The sequence below is a fragment of the Eschrichtius robustus genome, chromosome 3 (genome assembly GCF_028021215.1).
Source record: "Eschrichtius robustus isolate mEscRob2 chromosome 3, mEscRob2.pri, whole genome shotgun sequence".
NCBI lineage: Eukaryota > Metazoa > Chordata > Mammalia > Artiodactyla > Eschrichtiidae > Eschrichtius > Eschrichtius robustus.
The window spans coordinates 133,962,846-133,980,764 of record NC_090826.1 but is presented as its reverse complement, the minus strand read 5'-3'; the positions used below and the strand labels follow the sequence as shown (position 1 = coordinate 133,980,764).

At 44.9% G+C, this 17,919-nt stretch overlaps 1 protein-coding gene across 2 annotated transcripts in view; it reads left to right on the top strand.

The window, feature by feature from the left end:
- Positions 1-17,919, top strand: part of ASTN1 (astrotactin 1) — a 327,436-nt gene that overhangs the window by 219,566 nt on the left and 89,951 nt on the right. For both annotated transcript variants that reach the window (XM_068538391.1, XM_068538390.1), the window contains exons 9-11: positions 3,787-3,861; positions 10,788-10,925; positions 11,441-11,591. In XM_068538391.1, coding sequence (XP_068394492.1) covers positions 3,787-3,861; positions 10,788-10,925; positions 11,441-11,591 — 364 coding nt within the window. The remainder of the gene's footprint in view (positions 1-3,786; positions 3,862-10,787; positions 10,926-11,440; positions 11,592-17,919) is intronic.

Here is a 17,919-nt window from a genome sequence, read left to right as displayed (position 1 = left end):
AGAAAGCCCTAATGCAGAGGCCTCTTCCTCTTTCAGTTGGTCTCAGCTCCAAGTATTTTCAGCACTTTCAGGTCCAGCTCTTCATCACTTTGCCCCTGCCTTTTCCTAGGTGGCCCCCTGTGGCCTCTCCACTCACCTGCATCAAGCTCCCCTCTGCTACGCTGCCATGCGCCGCCAACACCCGGCCCTCCTGGTGCCCAGGGTGAGTGATCTGCCACTGCCACGACCACTTAGCTTATCTCCGACAATCCCGTTCCTCCCCCCTTTTACTCATCCTCTCCTATTTGTCTGGCATATGTATGTTTCTTCAGAAAGACTGTAGATTCCTTCGACAGCAAGAATCTCTTTATCCCGACTCCTGTTGCCTAGTATCACAGTTCACACACAATAGGCCCTCCATAAATATTTGCTAAATAAATCAAATAAGAATCCCCATCTCCCTGACACACCATCCCTGACTCGTGGGAAGGAAGGAAGTCAATTCTTTTTTCCTCCTTTGCTGAAGCAGTTCGCAGTCTCTCCGCCTTCCCTTGCCATTTCACAATGTGCTCTTCCCCTCTCTCTGCATTTCATGTCAGTGCTGCAGCGTCCCTGCTCTGTGAAGTGGGCCTCGGTGGGAGGTGCGGGGGGGTTGTCTTCCCACACTCATCGTTACCTCCTCTCCAGCTGCCACAGATACATTTACGATCTGAGTTAAAGCCTGGTGTTGCATTGTGTTTGTACCTTAGGGGAAGACACCTCTTCCTCATTAGAAATTTGGGAATCTCCTTTTTATAGTATGTATATTGGATTCAGGCAACTAGTACATTTAACTTATTTAACAAATGCTTACATGGCACATACTGAATGTCAGGCACTGTTCTGAACACTTTAACCATAGTAACTAGTTCCTTCTTATAACAACCTTGCCAGGTAGATAAAATTATAACCCTCAGCCTCATTTCACAGATGATTAAGGGACTTGCCCAAGGTCCCACAGCAATTGCTAGCTAAGCTGGAATTCGAATAGTCAGGCTGGCTCCAGAACCCACGTCCTACCCACTGTGTCCTGCTGCCTGTCAGTGATCAGGGCAGAGTCCAGACCGCACATCTGAGCTGCCTTTCTTAACATTCAGGCCTCTCGAGAGCAGGAAGTCTCTTTGACGTGACTACCTAGCAACATGTCAACGTGTGCTTAATCGATGTTTCTGGGCTTATTGATTCATTACCTATGGCCTGAATACAGGTTTATTTATGTTATTCTACGCAGTTAATTGTTCGCATCGTAATCAACACTCGTCCTAAAATTTGGCTCCTCAAGATATATTTTCAAACAACCGAGGAACCACGCCAAGAATTAACTCTAATTACACATTGCACCCGTTTTGAGCACTAGAGATGACTTGAAGGCAAAACGTGTGTTATTTAAAATTATTAAACTGATAGTAAATAAAATGTCATTTTGCCCAAAAGAGAGATTAAGTTGCAGCTCCCTTTTCTTTTTTTATTGCCCTCTCTAGGTGTCTAGGATCAGACATTTTTTTCTCCTGATTTTTAGTCTTTTTCTTGAATTAGTACATATTTTTTAGCTGCTCACAAGCCACCACTCACTGTTCAGCAAAATAAAATCAGATTCAAACCCCAGAACAGAACAAACATGAAAAACACACGGGCTATTTATTTGATGTAGGGGTTATTCATAGTACAGTGTTTGGGTACTTTCTGGAGCCAATGCTAGTTGCCTCAGGGTATTTCTAAATTGAATTCCAGGAATAAAGTGTTTATAAATAATGAGCATAAGAAAGGAGTGTATTCATCCCAGCCACTCCCTTATGGAGTCCCAGTGGCCTCCCCCTTGGAACTACCAACTCCTTCAAGTAGTTAATTGGTTAGCTGGTTGGGTTAAGTTGGTGGTTCTCAACCCTATCAGACCCAACACCCTATTTTATGACAAATAAACTTAACCTTTTTTATAATCCTTAAATGAAATTCATATATAATAAAATCTAAATACACAAAAATAAATATATATATAATGTCTTAATAGTAATTAAAAGAGAAATGCTATGATGTCTTAATAGTAATTAAAAGAGAAATGCTAAGATAGAATTTATAATGATATAACTATTTTAATGTATAAATTCTCTGCAATATTACAATGGAAGAAATAATAAAGTTGACAGACATTTGCATCTAATGTAGATTCACCAAAATATAATATGTAAAGTAATATGCAATACAGGATATATGTAAGAGCAATTAGACTGAAACAGACATGCTGTATTGGTGATTCAAAGACCACGAGCAGCATTGTAGACAATGGTGTGATTTTCCAAAATTATGAACAAACCTTGGTAAAATTTCTAAATAATAGTGTATAATCTTCTCTTAAATTACATGGTAGTTATGCACCTAGACAATTCATCTTATATTAAAACAGTACAAGCTGCTTTGTTGCTTGTATGTAAATGGAGTTAGCATCTAGGCTCAGATAATTATAAGCAGGTTTTTTCTACATAAATGTGCAGCAAGACATTCAGAAGTTTGCAGGACACGGGGGAATTTTTTTGTTGTGCAGGGCTATTCTGAGCACTGCCCTATTCTAGCCTTCCTAGACCTGCCTTCTAAATGCCAGTAATGTCCTGCAATCATTGTGTCATTCAAGGGCAACTGCCCTAAATTTCCCCAAATACTCTGTATTGGTGACACCACCCTCATTGACAACCACTGGGTCAATTCCTAGTATTAGATTTAGTCCCAAATAATTATGTCGATTTATTCTCCTGACTTTTTGTGGTCCTTGAAAACCAAAGGCATGTCTACAGTAAAATCCTCAGTAATTAGGTTATTGGGCTGGTGTGATTGGGTTATACTGGAGACTGTATGTTCCATGAGAGCAAGGGCCCAGTTCACCCCACGTGCACAATATCTAGTACCTGCACAAGGCTGGGCTTTATACGTCTTGCTTGAAGGAGTAAATAATTTTGGGGTTGGACATCTGGGTTAGTGAAGAGATATATACTATTGAAAAGGAATAGATTTGTTACTTTCAAGTACATGGGACGTCCAGGTGCTCACTAGAGAGACCCGTATTTAAGTCTTATTCAAAACTACCATTTCAGTTGTTTCTGATTGAATGAGTGACATTATAATGATTGAAACCATCTGGAACCCGTCAAAGACCCAGAACCTTCATGTCATTTTGAGGGAAAGGGGGCATGTTGAGGACCCGATATGAACTGTGACCTTGGCCTAAAAGGTTTGCTTCATCTTCACGGTGGTCTGTGAAGCAGCTATTAGCAGATCTGTTTTTACAAGTGATGAAATTAAACTCAACAAGGCAAATAATCTGCCCAGAGGTAGACAGTTGGCTCAACAGCAGAACAGAGTTTGAACCCAGAACTGTCTGATTCCAGAGGCTTCGTCTTTCCAAGAAATCATACTGCTTCTCTTTCTTCAGTGAGGCAAAGCTAAGTGTCTGTTAAATCTATTGGGTTGGCCAAAAAGTTCGTTTGGGTTTTTCCATAACATCTTACGGACATTATTATAATTTTACTCTGTACAGAGTTCCAATTGTCATGTCTATTAAATTCCACTTTCCTAGTGGGTCAGTGATTTTTGCATTGATCCTGTTCTTGATTGGGTTCCAGCATTCCAGGTCTTGTAAGCTCACTTTAGTGGGATCCTTGAGGGACTATGTCCTCTTTGTCTTTGGGTCTCCAGAACCTGGTATGGTAACTGGCACAGAGTAGACATTCAGGGAGTGTTTGTTGGTTGACTTTAATTGCATGCTATTTCTCCTTTCAGGCCTTGGCCTTATACAATATTTCAGCGAGGCTTTGACCTGGTTTTGGGAGAACAGCCTTCTGATAAAATATTCAGGTAAGTTGTTGTCTAGGGACTTGCTTTTATATCTCTGCAAGCCCCATGTCCCACTTCCCACTGAACTTCCTTTCCTAGTGATAATTTATAAAATGGGGAACACTTTTAGTCATTCTGCCCTCCTAGTAACAGCAGCGCTTGCCCCCCTTCATCCAGTGACAGCATGGAGGATGTTGAGGCCGGACAGATTCTGTTGGGGTCCTGGCTTCCTTCCTTGCCTGCTCTGTGACCCCCAGTCATTTACTTAACCTCTTGGAGCCCCCAGTTTCCACATTTGTTAAACAGAGCTTCATTACATGCCTTGCTCTATTGTTGTGAGGAGTATATGAGATAATGCAGGGAAAGCCCCTGGCACAGAAACTGACACAGAACAAGCAACTAATGTTAGTTTTTGCCTCTTCATTTTGCATCTAATTTGCACCTTCCTCATAAAGACTTAAGTTGTTCAAAATTAATCCCTCCCATCCCTGCCTCCCTCCTTTCTCAGCTATACCTCATTATCATTTTCTTTCATCTACCACCCTCCTGAACAAATTGGATGTTCCTAGTCCCTCCCAAATTTCTACCTACACACCTGGGAATGGTACATATTAGAAAAGTCAGCAAGCACAGGAAGAATTTGGGTGCCAGCCATGAACTATGAGATTTTCATAAAGTTTAGTTCACACCAGACCTTAGCTGGAACACAAGTTCATTTCCAAGCTAAGATCTTATCATCCGTTTATTCTGTCTGTCAATCTATTTTTCACTTAACGTGCATCAACTGAGTACCCACTAAGTGCCAGAGATTATGCTTGTGCAGGAGGTATGGACACGAATACATCTCCCTTCATGAGCAAGCCCTCTGGGAGAAGAAGTAGATAGTCCTGCCCGCGTGTCTGATGTCAAAGGAGGCATTAAGCTACTGCATAGCCATACTGGAGGAATGGTGAGCGAATGGAAAACTTGCTTCCTTGTTCTCACTGCACTCATACACTGTGAGGAGTCTCACCTATTCACTGCTGTCTTTCCAAACCCCTTCCCCAGACCCTCTCTGTCAGCCAGTCCTGGCCTTGGTGTTCATTTTGCTCCTGCATTTGCCTCCTCGAGCTGGCTTCTCTGCCTCAGCTTCTCCTGCTCCTCCCTGCTGCCTTGGATGCTCTGGGTTCTGCCACTGCCGTGCTCTCCTAAGGCACGCTTCTAGCTAGAGTGCAGATTCACAGAACCACTTCCTCACAGAGCCTTCCCTTGCCCTTTTCTCTCCCGATGTCTCTCCGGGGATGGGCTGGGTCATGTTAATGACATTGGCCACAGGCTGCTTTTGAGGATTTGTGCCACAAGAGGTGTTAGCTATATTCCTTAGACTATGACTCGGGCATTTAAACTTTCCAACAATGATTTATTATTTGGCAAACTTTTTTCTCCCTTTTTCCTGCTGCTGGTCTGTTGGAACTTATGAAGGGTGATAAAGATAAGGCAGATGGAGAGCCTGGTGGAGTTCTGTTAACATGGATAAGTTCCCTCTCCCCTAAAGGTCCGAAACTAACACTTTGAAAAACCAGGCCCTTAATGAAATTGCTTTTAGAGTAGAACCTGCTCAAAAAATGTGCTTCCATCCCCACAAGCATCATTTGTTCTTTTCAAGCTTGTTAAGTACCAACTAGATGTGATACCCAATCACTACAGAGGGGATCACATGTGTGGTTTGACCCATGCAGTCAACTATCTCAGAAACCAGTGGGTTAATCAATAAGTGTTTAATCATTTTGATCCTTAACATAACAGTAACTAGTCTCTCAGATGAAAACACCAGGTCATGACCTCCTTATTTCAGGTACTAAGAATTTTAATGAGAACCTTCTGTGATCTGAGTAAACCAACTGCCAGTGGCCAGTCCGGAAAATTCTATGACCTGGTCAGTGACTGCAATTTCTTAAAGGAGCTAAATGACTATTTACTTGCTACTCTGTTCACTTACGATTTAGAGTCTTGATAAATTCCAAGCCACTGCGTATTTCCCTGGACTGTGGAATAAAATTTAAATTCTGACTTTCAAATCTTTCCACAATTGAATGTCAATGTACAACTCCCTCTTAATAAGCTGCTTTTCTCTTATAGAACCTTCCATTCATAGTCAAATCTACCTTCTAACTGATCCACTGCCCCTGACAACTTGCATATTTCCCACTCTGCACATCTGCTCAGACTCTGTCCTCTATGCATATTCTTCTCCTACTATAAACACTACCCATTGTCATGGTCTAGACCCAGTTTCAGCTAAACTCAACATCTATTGAGCACCTACTATTGCAAGGTACTGTTCAAGATGATGTAGATATGACCAAACAAATGTGACCAAGATAGTCCCTGATGTCAAGGAATTTACAGTCTCATCCAAGAATTGTTCTCCAACCATGGGCCTCCATGAGAATCCCCAGTGAGAGTGGATAAGACTCTGGGCTTCCAAGGCAGGGGCCACGAGTTCAATCCCTGGTCGGGGAACTAGGATCCCACATGCCATCTGGTGTGGCAAAAAAAAAGAAAAAAAAAAAATTACCAATGATCTTACCCAGAATAAACCAATTAATTCAAAAGTTCTGGGAGGTGGGACCAGGGCATGAGTGTTTTTTAAAACACCACAGTAATTCTAATCTGTACCCAGGATTGAGAAACACTGGCCTGAAGCTTCTCCAATCCATTGCGTCAATCCACAATGACTTCTTCCTTCCAAATTTGTATATATACTAGCTTTAATATTTATTTGTCAATTATTTATTTCATGTTGATTTTTAATTTGCCTATTTGCTTCTCCAATGAAATGGTTGTCTTCCTGAAGGGCGGGGAAATACCCTATATGGTTTTAAATATTTAATATCTAACATACCATTTTAAACATAGTTGGTCTTCAATAAATATCTGTAGATGATCATGTCAGGTATTTCCTAGCCAGATTAGGAAAAAACCTTGATACCTAACCTAACCTTGGTAATCTGTAATCCCAAAGAACCTGGGAAGGGTCCAAGCTAGACTCAAAGGGTCCAAGGGAACCCTGAATCTCCAGAATAAGTCTCCTCACCCAACTCAGCTTTATACTGAAGATGTTCTTTCTATGGTAGCTAGGATCACTCCATTCCACTAGGCCCTCTCGTGGCAGGGGTGAGTACAGACCAAATTTTTCTCTCAGAGACCTTCCTCCCAAATGCGTACCTGCATCCTTTGGAATAATACCTCATTCTGGCATGGCTTTCTCTAAGAAAGGGTGGAGATGCCAGGCTAAGAGCCATTTATCAGTTTTCCCACATTCTATATCATGCCAAGCCACGATGAGAGCACAGGCTTTTTCTGTCCAGTGCTTTCTGGCAAGCCCTTGCTTCTGGACAGAAATTTCAAGCTCTAGTTCAAAAGGGCCATGTGCAGGACTCAGCCCACAGCTGAGCCATTAACTGCAGTGGTCACCACCAGCTGTCATGCGAGAAGGCCCAACCTGGGAAAGCATTTCAGATATTCACCCAACTTCTCTTTGGTGCCTTTTTGAAGTTGTTCCTGCCAAATCTGCATGGATGAGGGATAGATGAGATTTTAGGACGCAGCTTTCCTCTGACAGTTTGTTCTATATTTAGTTTTTGGAGTCACTCCGTAGATTTTGCAGATAAAAGAAAACTTTAGAATTTCATAGGCATGAGCCAACATGGGCTGGAAAGCGGCTCTGAGCAATACTCTGAGAATCAGACCAACCCCCCTCCTTCCCACTTATGGAGAGGTGACCTTGGGGAGGTTACAAAACTTCTTAAAATGTTGGTTGATGGCTTGGTAAAATGGGACCAAATGACTAACCTCAGAGGGCTGTTGTGAGGATAAATGAGGCAACTCTAAGAGCACCTGCCTTTAGAAAGTTCTCAATAAAGGTTAGTCTCTACCCACACCTGACTTTGCTTCCCCTACAAGGTTTCACCTTGACCCTACCAGAGAGTGAAGGTTTTCTTGTTAACTTGGTAGAGTGTCATGTTTCAGAAGTTTCTGTGCTCTGAGGAAGTTCTTTATCCTATCAAACCCAGATCCATCTCAAACATCAAATGTATTCAAACCCAGAGGTTAACCCATATCCTGTTTTAAATGAAGAGTAATTTTCACCACCATTTCTATCTTTAAATTGGAAAATTGGGATTATCTCCCCTAGCAGCCTGTTCAAACTAAAGAGCATAGCTAAATCTCCTTGTCGAGCAGTCAATAAATATTTATGGAGTGACATTCCTGGGTCAGAAATTATGTTTGGCAGTGGGGATACAAAGATGACAAAGAACCGTCCTCTGCCTACCAAGAGAGCACGTTCTTATGAATGGTGATGGACACATGAAAAGATGGGTGCAGATCAACATCTCAGGGGTGACAAGGCACCATGTGTACGTACGCAGAAGAGAGTCCCTTACTCAGCCTAAGAGCATGAAGGCCCTGGAGGGCTTTCAGGAAGAGATGCGACCTTAACTGAGTCTTAAAATGAGTGGGAGTGTGGCAAAGGAGAGAGGAAGGAAAATTCAGAAAGAAGGACTATTAAGAGCAAAGGCAAAGAGGCGAGAAAATTAGGACGACTTTTGGAGTTACAGTCAGATCGCATTGTAGGAACACAGAGTTTGAAGCAGGGCTTGGTGAAAGAAGAAGCTGAAGTGTGACATCTTCGGAGGTGTGGACGGTGTTCTGTGGGTCTGGGTGCCCTTAAACAGTGTCAGCTGGAGAAAGATGTGGTTTGCATTTCCTTTCGAAAGATTACTGCATGCAGAGGAGGAAGGGAAAACTGTGAGACTGGATGGACATGGATCTCTCTCCCAAAAGAAATATGCTAGAATTGCCAACCGTCTTCTAAAATCTGTTACAGAAGTTATAAGCTACAGGTCACAGATTTGTTGCTCTGCATCAATGCAAAACTTGTCATTTTAAAACCGAAATAGAAAACAAAAACTCCCGTCTATGTCCAAATAAACCGCCTTCTCCCTGGTACCGTTCAATATTGCATATGTCCTCTCTGAAACAGTGTATTATGCGTAAGATCAGTGGTGTGCCCACCCCAGCCTGCCTATTAGAGTCTCCCTGTCTTAACAATGCCCATTACGAAACTCACTTAAATGTTGTTGCCTTGAACCCACATTCTTCCTTAAGTCCCAGGTTCCAGGCACCTTGGGGCAATCACCTGCCCTGAATTTGGCTCCTTAATCTTGCCAGGTGATTGTGTGTGTGTGTGTGTGTGTGTGTGTGTGTGTGTGTGTGTATGTGTGAAGGAACTGGCATGCCTTCAATTTCACCAGCTGCTTCACAGAAGAGTGGGTGGTGGGTTTCCTCTTCTGTCCCCCTAGTAATGGGTCTCCGTCACCTGGTAGAGACCCCTCCTGCACAAACCTAGCCCCACCCTAGCCTCCTGTTCCTGTGGGCAGGGAGAGTCGAGTGCCTTCTTCAGAGCAAAAAGGATATCTGCTATTTCAATGCTGCTTAATGCAGAGGTTTGCCCCACAGGTCCAAGAAGTAGGGGACTGAGAGTACGGCTGGGAATGAGGGAGAAATCTCCCCAATCCTGGCCACGTCCCACTTGCTCAGTGGTTTTGCTTCTCCCCTGGGTGCCTGCTTTCTCTTCTTTCAGCTGCTCTGTTGCCCAGGTCTGTTGTTTAGGGAGTGCATGAAAATCACAGGGCTTGGCTGCTTATAACTCATGAGCCTTGGTCAGTGGGGATTCTCTGTGGCCCGCGTCCTGCAGAGGGCTACACGTCTCATAAAAGATCTCATGTCATCAGTCTGGTTTCCTAGCATCTCAGGCAACCTGGGGAGTGGAGAGGGGAGTGTACAGGTTAGGGGAAAGGAGCGGGAGTCTGAAGTGGTGCTCTGTGACCAGCTTGCTAATGGAGCCGGTGCTGGTTCCGTTCAATTGTACGCATCCTTCCATTGTTCCTCCCTGCACTTAAAGTGGGAAGGGGACGCCAGACTGCCACAGCCTCGTGCTATCCCACCCACACTGGCTTTTATCCCAGGGACTATTTTTGACTGTGAACACAGAGGATTTGAATGCCTTTGAAATAAAATGAATGAATAAATAAACAAATAATCTCTCATGGTTTCCTTAAGCTCTCCCGTGAAATGCTGATTGATTCCTTTATTCCTTTTAGCCCTTGTTATAAGAAAAAGGAAAAATCTTCCCTGTCTCCTGAGGGTTAGCGGCATTAGCTAGGGGTATGGGTAGGAGTGCGGAGAATACATCTGGGCCTGCCTTCTTCATCCCTCTTCTCTCCTCCTGGGAGGCTCCTGGCTATTCCTTTTAGCCCTTGTTATAAGAAAAAAGAAAAATCTTCCCTGTCTCCTGAGGGTTAGCGGCATTAGCTAGGGGTATGGGTAGGAGTGCGGAGAATACATCTGGGCCTGCCTTCTTCATCCCTCTTCTCTCCTCCTGGGAGGCTCCTGGCTTCAGTCATTTCCGCTCCCATCACACAGAAGCCAGAAAAAGGGAGCTTTTCTTCTTTCTTTTCCTTGGTAGGGCTCCTTCAGGCACAGAGAGAAACCGTTGCTACCACTGTGGGTGTGCAACGTGGGGGATGGGAATGGTGGGAGGCCTGTACATCTTTCCAATTAAAATGCTTCCAATTATATCTGACTTAAGATCGGGGAAACCCAGTTTCAAATCTGAAGGAAACTGGAACTTGATTGCTTATGATATGAAAAAAAAAGACACTTTTAACAGCGGGCAAGTGGATGCCATCATCAGTTCTCCAACCGGCTGGACACGTGAGCAGAGGTAGGCCTCTCTGCCTGCCTCAGACTCGATCATCTCATCCATAAAATGACAATAAGCTCTCCTTTTTGGAGAGGACTACGAGGGTTAAGAAGGAAGCAGCTGGAGGTAGAGTGCCAGGTCCTCCAGTGGGGTGCTTATCCCGCCAGTCATAACCAGCTGGTGTTGGGTGTCTCTGCAGATTCACCTACACCCTCGGGGAGGGCATGTGGTTGCCCCTCAGCAAGAGCTTTGTGATTCCACCAGCTGAACTGGCCATCAACCCATCGGCAAAGTGTAAGACAGACATGACAGTGATGGAGGATGCTGTGGAGGTCAGGTGAGTCCAGCCTCGGGACGCTGAGGCCCACAATGGGTTTGGGAGGCCGAGTGGGAAACTACCTGAATGCCCAAGGTGCTGGGAAGGGAATCAAGACAAGCTGGAAGGAGAAGTTGGCAGGCTGCCTTCCAATTCCCCAGATGCAGTGCCAGGATCTACACTATCTGGGTCAATAGTGCACACCCCAAGTCTCGTGTACCGAGAGAGGACATAAAATTAGAGTTTATAAGCACTTCCCACAGACCCTCTGGACTGACAGGCAATAAAATGTTAATTTCCTTGCCTGAGTTGAGACCTTCTTCTTTGACCAGGAGTTACAGCCTTGGCTTATTTCCCAGAGATGGAGAATGTCCACAATTTGTTAGTTCAAGGCTCAGAGTATGGTTGATCTTTAATATTTGTAAGAGAGAGTAAGACATGATCCGGTTGGCCAGACAGCAATGTGGAATGTGAGGCTACCTGTTGCACCTGGCGTCCCCTGGCCTCCTCCTACCTCCTGCACTTTCTCCCTACAGAGAGGAGCTGATGACCTCATCCTCCTTTGACAGCCTGGAGGTCCTCTTAGATTCCTTTGGACCAGTCCGTGATTGCAGCAAGGATAATGGGGGCTGCAGTAAGAACTTCCGTTGCATCTCAGATCGCAAGCTGGACTCCACTGGTTGCGTGGTATGTCTGCCCTGTCGAGCTTGTAATTTCAGGAAGAGGGGCCACAGGATAAGACACAATGCAGATAGAGTTGAAAGCATACTGTGAGTAAAAGAGAGGGTCAAGATTGATTCCTCCCTAGTTGTAACTACCGTCTAGTCTACATTATGAATTTTCTTTTGACAGAGATGAGGAGCTAATTACCAGTCATTTAATCAAGAGGTATTTATGGAGCCCCTATTGTGTGTACTATAACTATCCTAGGAAAATGTCATGAACTATGTAGCATGGTTCTTTCTTGCCAGTCTTGCACTCTAGTTGATGAGGGATCCCCTCAAACAATTTGAGAACAAATAACTGCTTAATAGTATAATATTGACTCTGGTAGGAAATAGACTGCATTTACTATAGTGGGAAATTCTAGAAGAAACCTACCTTTGTCAGGAGTCAAATTACATTGACTATAATAGGAAATTTTAGAAGACACATACCTAAGGCCAGAATGATGAAAGAAGTAAGTTATGCCAGGAATGGCAGAGAAGAAATAAAAATATGTCCTCTTTGAGACCATAGCAGTGAAGTCCTGCTTCCCCAAATGTGGTTTTCTACTTTATCAGCTGTATGGACTTTCGCTACGTGTAAACTATGTGATGCTATGAACTAGAAAGACTATTTGGGTTAGAGTGGACCAAGCTATCTCCCATGCCGTGGATATGAAGACTGATGGACCCATGCGGGTAAATGGAGGCAGGAGCAGATGGGCAAGGCTTCAGCTCCTGGTGCCTTTATATTAGTCATTTTCATGCCCATCAACACCATTGTCAGGTTTCAGCCTTCCCTTCTTTTGAGGGCAGAATGATGCAACCCTGACAGAGAGGAGAGGGAACAGGGCAGAGAAGAAAGACGGGAAAGCCATACACAGAGTTGGCATAAAAGAGAGGAAGAGGTGATTCACTGAGACACGTTGTTATGCAGGGTTTCCGGGCAGAGCCGGGAGCTTCCAGCTCTGGAGAGGATATGGAACCTCATCTTGCTTCCCAGTCTGACAGCTGTGCTCTTGTAAAGGGGCCCAGAGCAGGGGCAAGCTGTGAGGATGCTGGGGCCAATTCCATCTTTCACACCCCCTACTTCCCTGTCTCTGAGCACCTGTCCAGGAAGCTCTTCTCCATCAAAGATGGATACGTACCTGGGTCCAGAGTGCGACTCTCTCAGCCCAAAGGCCTCCCCAGACTTTCACAGATTGGGCAGCAGTTGGCAGGAGCCTGATTCCTCTGAGAAGGGACAGAAGAGAAAGAAAAGAAAATGGAAAGAGAGAGGGCTGAGGGGCAGGGAGGCAGAGGACCTGGCCGGTCCATCAAAAGGAAGGGCAGGCAGAACAGAGAGGACTACCAGGAGAACACAAAGAAAAGCGCTCTGTAGGTCGTGTCTTCCAAAGGCAGCCAGGAGGTAAGTCGATGTCCCAGGTGCTCCCCTCCCTATAGCTAGTCCGCTTTCAGATGTCTTAAGCAATGAGCTTCCCAACCGGCACCCTCAGGAGACAATTCCACTGTCTAATGGAGTTCCCAGCTGAGACACGTTTTTTAAAAACTATTCAACCTGCATTTCTTCATCCAGATTTTAACCTTTCCTCCCTTGCTGCTCTCTCGGGTGGGTCATTATAAGTACTGGAACACTGTGTGTGCACACATGTAAACATCCCTCCCCTACCACCCTCATACGAGTTTGAGCATGCCCACACACTCACACATGTGCACATGGATATATTCCCCATCTCTTCCCACTTCTCTGCCCTTTCTCTGAGCCCCTCAGGGTTTGCCTTCTGTTGGTGATCCCAGCCCCTTTTAGTTGGCATATTGCCGTGCTGATGTATTTTTGTACTTTTAAGACTGATCTGTGAGACGGAGCTTGCAGGAATAGTTCCAATGAATATGCATTTGCAATAAGGCCGCTGCATTTACAAATCGGAGCCACTGCAGAAGTCACCCAATTATACCAGCACTTGGCATTAGCATAAGACTTTGAAGTCACTGGCCCATGTGGCTCTTGGAGGGAGAAGGGGGCCAGGCCCATTCAACTGACTGTTTCTCATTGGCTGTGAAGCACGGGATCCCTGAGGCAGGAGGACTGGGGCTTGAGAGCTGATGGGCCACCTCATAATCTTGTGACCCTACTGAGAAAAACTTGACGTTGAGCCTGATCTGATTCCACTGGGCATCAGTACCATCCCGCAGCCTTGGTGTGTTAGCCCATTAGCCCAGGGGTTCCGTGTCATCTGGAGGAGGACCAGGGACAAGGGCATCAGCTGCAGCACCTGCAGTGTGGAGAGAATCGGGCTGCCTTCCTTGTTCCATCCACATCAACCCTGACATTCAGTTCTCTGAGTGTTGAACTGAAAGGCTTCCCTGGAAAGGCATATGCTTATGAAAGAAGGAGAGGAGGCACTCAGTGCATGCTGGCCCTTAATGAACCTGGGAAAGGGACAGAGATGCGGGAAGAGACAGGTTCGACCGCATATTTTCCTGACTGAGTTCAAGCCAGACAGGTGGGCTTGGTCCACATCAGCTGCTCAACCTTCCTTCTTTCTAGGAAGGCAGGACACGTCTCTCTGTTATGCATGGACTCCCACAGGGTTAATTGCTACCCAATTAATTGCCCTGTTGTTTATGTAGTCTCTGGGGACAGGAAACAAATACCCGTGAAAGGCATAGCCTTGTACCAGCCTCAGTCACTTCGTTCCAAACCAGACCACTCTCCAACGGCGGGATTGCTGAACTTTTGGATGATTCCTGGAGCAGAGGTCCGCCTCCCACCGCGGACAACAGGTCTTACTCCTACCCATTGTCCTCACCGTGCCAGGGTGGGAGCAGTGGTCCCCACCTGCACAGCACAGGAGTGCCGGTCTCTGTTCCGTGGAGCCCCAGAGGGTCCTGCAGAGTCCATGTGTTAGTGGCCTATTGCTGCTGTAACAAATTACCACAGGTTTGATGGCCTAAAACAACAGCGATTTTATTATCTTACAGCTCAGTAGGTGAGAATCCAATTCCGTGTCCCTGGGCTAACATGAAGGTGTCAGCAGGGCTGCATTCCTTTCTGGAGGCTCTGTTCCTGGTCTTTTCCAGCTTCTAGAGGCTGCCCACATGTTTGGGCTCATGGTCCCCTTCCTCCATCTTTAAAGCCAGCTACATTGCATTTTCCTGACCATTCTTCTGTAGGACATCTCTCTCTTCTCTTCTGTCCTCCCTCTTCCACTTTTAAGGAGCCTTGTGATTACATTGAGCTCACCTGGTTAACCCAGGATCATCTCCTCATCTCAAGAGCCTTAACGTGATCTGCAAAGCTCCTTTTGTCACAGGTTCCAGGGATTATGTCGCAGACATCCTTGGTGCCATCAGTGGGAGACAGCAGTGGGAACTGGAGCAGCCTTGGTGGGTAGGACTCTAGTCTCCTCTCTCCCAGCTTTAACCAGAGCATCTTGATTCTTACCAAGCCTACCTACTGAGGTTTAATATAAAACCGTATTTGAAGTTTGAAAATGATTTCCAACACTATAAAACTATTTTTAAAAAATTATAAAAATGGAAAGCCTGTGCTCTACTGCTTCTTCCTTATCTTCACACTCATCCTGACAGTGACCCCCCAAAATGCCTTCTGCTTTGTGAGGTGTCTGCACACCCTTAGGTGAGCAGACTGTGGCCTTGGAAGGCGAGAGGTCTGCTGTCCTGCTTTCTCATGTATTGAACACATGACCTTCCTTGCCAGAGCATTATGCTCTAATGAGCACTGAATTACCCAGCGACCCTGCCGCCCTTCTGTCCACTTGCCGTCCACAATGGTTTCCCACAGAATATGTCATTTCCCCTCTACTGGAGCGCAGATGTGCGGAGACCATTACAGATGACCATCTCTCGTTCTCTCTGTAGGACAGTAAACAGAAGGCTATGCCTCAGAAGCGTTCAGAGAAGTGGGGGCAGGAAGCTGAAATATAAATTTAATTCCATCAGACTTTTCCCCCTTGCTCCTGCATGGCTTGGGCTTACATGTGAAAGCCCATCAAACAGCCGGGGAAATCATTATTTATGAAAAGGATAAGACTACCATGTTGTGAAAAAGAACCTATTTCGAGTAGGAATTATGGTTGCATGTCTTATGAATCATCCAGGTAAGGCAAGGCAGGCTCAGCTGCAGAAAGTTGTTCCTCTTCTCCCAGGGGCCCTGAATACACTCCTGTGTCCATCAGTCATATTCATCTGCCAACAGAGCCTCCACCTCATAATCTGGAACTGAGGTGTGTGTGTCTCAGGCTGAGTAAGATTTGACTAGACTCCTAAGTAATTAATCAACCAAAAATCATTGGTAGAAACAGAGAGGAAAGACAGTGAAGAAAAGGAATTCAATGGGGAGAATCATTTAAATCTCATTAGCACATTATGCTTTAGACCAGTGATAAGTCAAGAAGCCATGAGCATCACATGAAAGATGATTAACCTTGTGTATTTTAGGGGTCACTGAAATATGAGCTCATTTATTAGACTTTCTTGATGGGGGAGGGTGGTTGCCATAATAAATGGAGTTTTCTTCCTGGGACTGCTAAATGTAACCTATGCAAAGAGGGGTTAATGTCTGAACTTGGTGCTCAATCCTGAGCAAACAGTTCTCTTTTAAGGAAGAAGTGGAGGGATTGTCCACAAGCCGGCAGAAGAGAATGGCCAGCACTTGCAGAGGGAAAATTCAAGCTCCTCCTGGAGGCCGGATTTCTCTCCTGACAACTGGTCTCTGGCTGCAGATACTTCTAGGAAGAGGCCATGATTTGGAGCCTATAGTTTCTTTGTGTTTAGATATAGATTTTGAGGAGCTCAAAATGTGACTATAACAGCACATGAAATATTCAGGCAAAAACAAAAGCAAATTTATACCGTGGGAAACTTGATTGATTAGACTCCTTGGGGATGGGAGTTCTGGTTCAGCAAGAGTTAAGAAGAAAACTCTATTTTTGGTTTCAGCTTCCTTTTTTTGAAATCTTTCAAAAATGTTTTACTCTGAACTGCAGCCCAAGTAAGTTACAGCGCAGTAAAGATAATTACATCTTTTTTAGTGATTGAGGATCTTGTCTTGCCTTCAAGGTCATTGCTCTGGACAGTTTGCAGTGTTTTGTCCTATAAATATATGCACCCATAATACGGTGTGTGTGTGTGTGTGTGTGTGTGTGAAGAGAAGGGGAGAGAGAGAATATTAGGCTGGATCTACAAATCCATAATTGATTCCAGAATGTACTCAAGGAATTGCCTACGACAATTGAACAAACAAACAACAAATCTACGGGATTGCTTTATTTTGTTGACACACTGACTTTATTCTTTAGCAATTCCAAAAATCCAGCTTTTCTCACACTTGAGAAGCAGTATGCCAGAGTGGAAGGGACACAAATGAACACTGGGGTCAGATAGAACTAGGTCCAAATTCTGATTCTGCCGTTTTCCACCTCTGTGACCTTAAACAAGTTACTACTAATCTTTCCGAGTCTAAGTCTGTTCACTTATAAAATAAGGGGAAGAAAGTCTAATTGTGAGATTGAAGATAATTTATGTAGATTGTCCTGCACATGGAATTGCTTAATTCCCAATAGCTGTTATTATTATTTTTAGCTTTACTTATGAGAAAAGAAATCCAACTTGGACAAGGCAGCTGTCTTCTTTCCAAATCTCCTACGAAAGTGTAAACATCAGGTGGTCCAATCTGGCACAGCGATGGTTATCTAGACACCAGGGCCAGACAAGATGTGGATGTGCCAGGTTTGGGGATTCTGGAACAAAGCCTGCTCGGGTTTCATTTGGTGACGTCTTTGTCAAATATCACGCTTGATGGGACATTCTGAAAAGAAGGCAGGTGGTTGAGAAGATGGGGAGTCCTGGCTAGTGACTGAGGTAGCTAGCTGGTACCAGGGTTGAAACCACGTGAGGTGGGAACAACAGGAGCACTGGCTTTGTCTCTACTTTGATGGCTCTTCTCAAGCTTTATAGAAGGAAAAAAGAACTCATGGCAACCAGTGCAGCCCATTTAATTCCAATCAAACTTCTGTGTTTCAATACCCACCATGTCCATGCCTGGGCAGCTTCACAGTGGTGAAGCCAGCTCCCTTCTGGTCGCAAATCTGGCCTAACAGCTGGGTGGCCAAGAAAGTGGGTGCGTGGAGGGGGCTATAGAAATGTGGGGTGCAATCCTCAGCTGCCTCATTTGCTCGTTCACCATCATCTGAAACATCTGGGTGTGTACAGCATGAGGCAGCCCTTGGAAACATCCTTAAATGCTGTCACCTTCCAGCACTCCAGCTGGCTTCCTGGGGAGAAAGGGG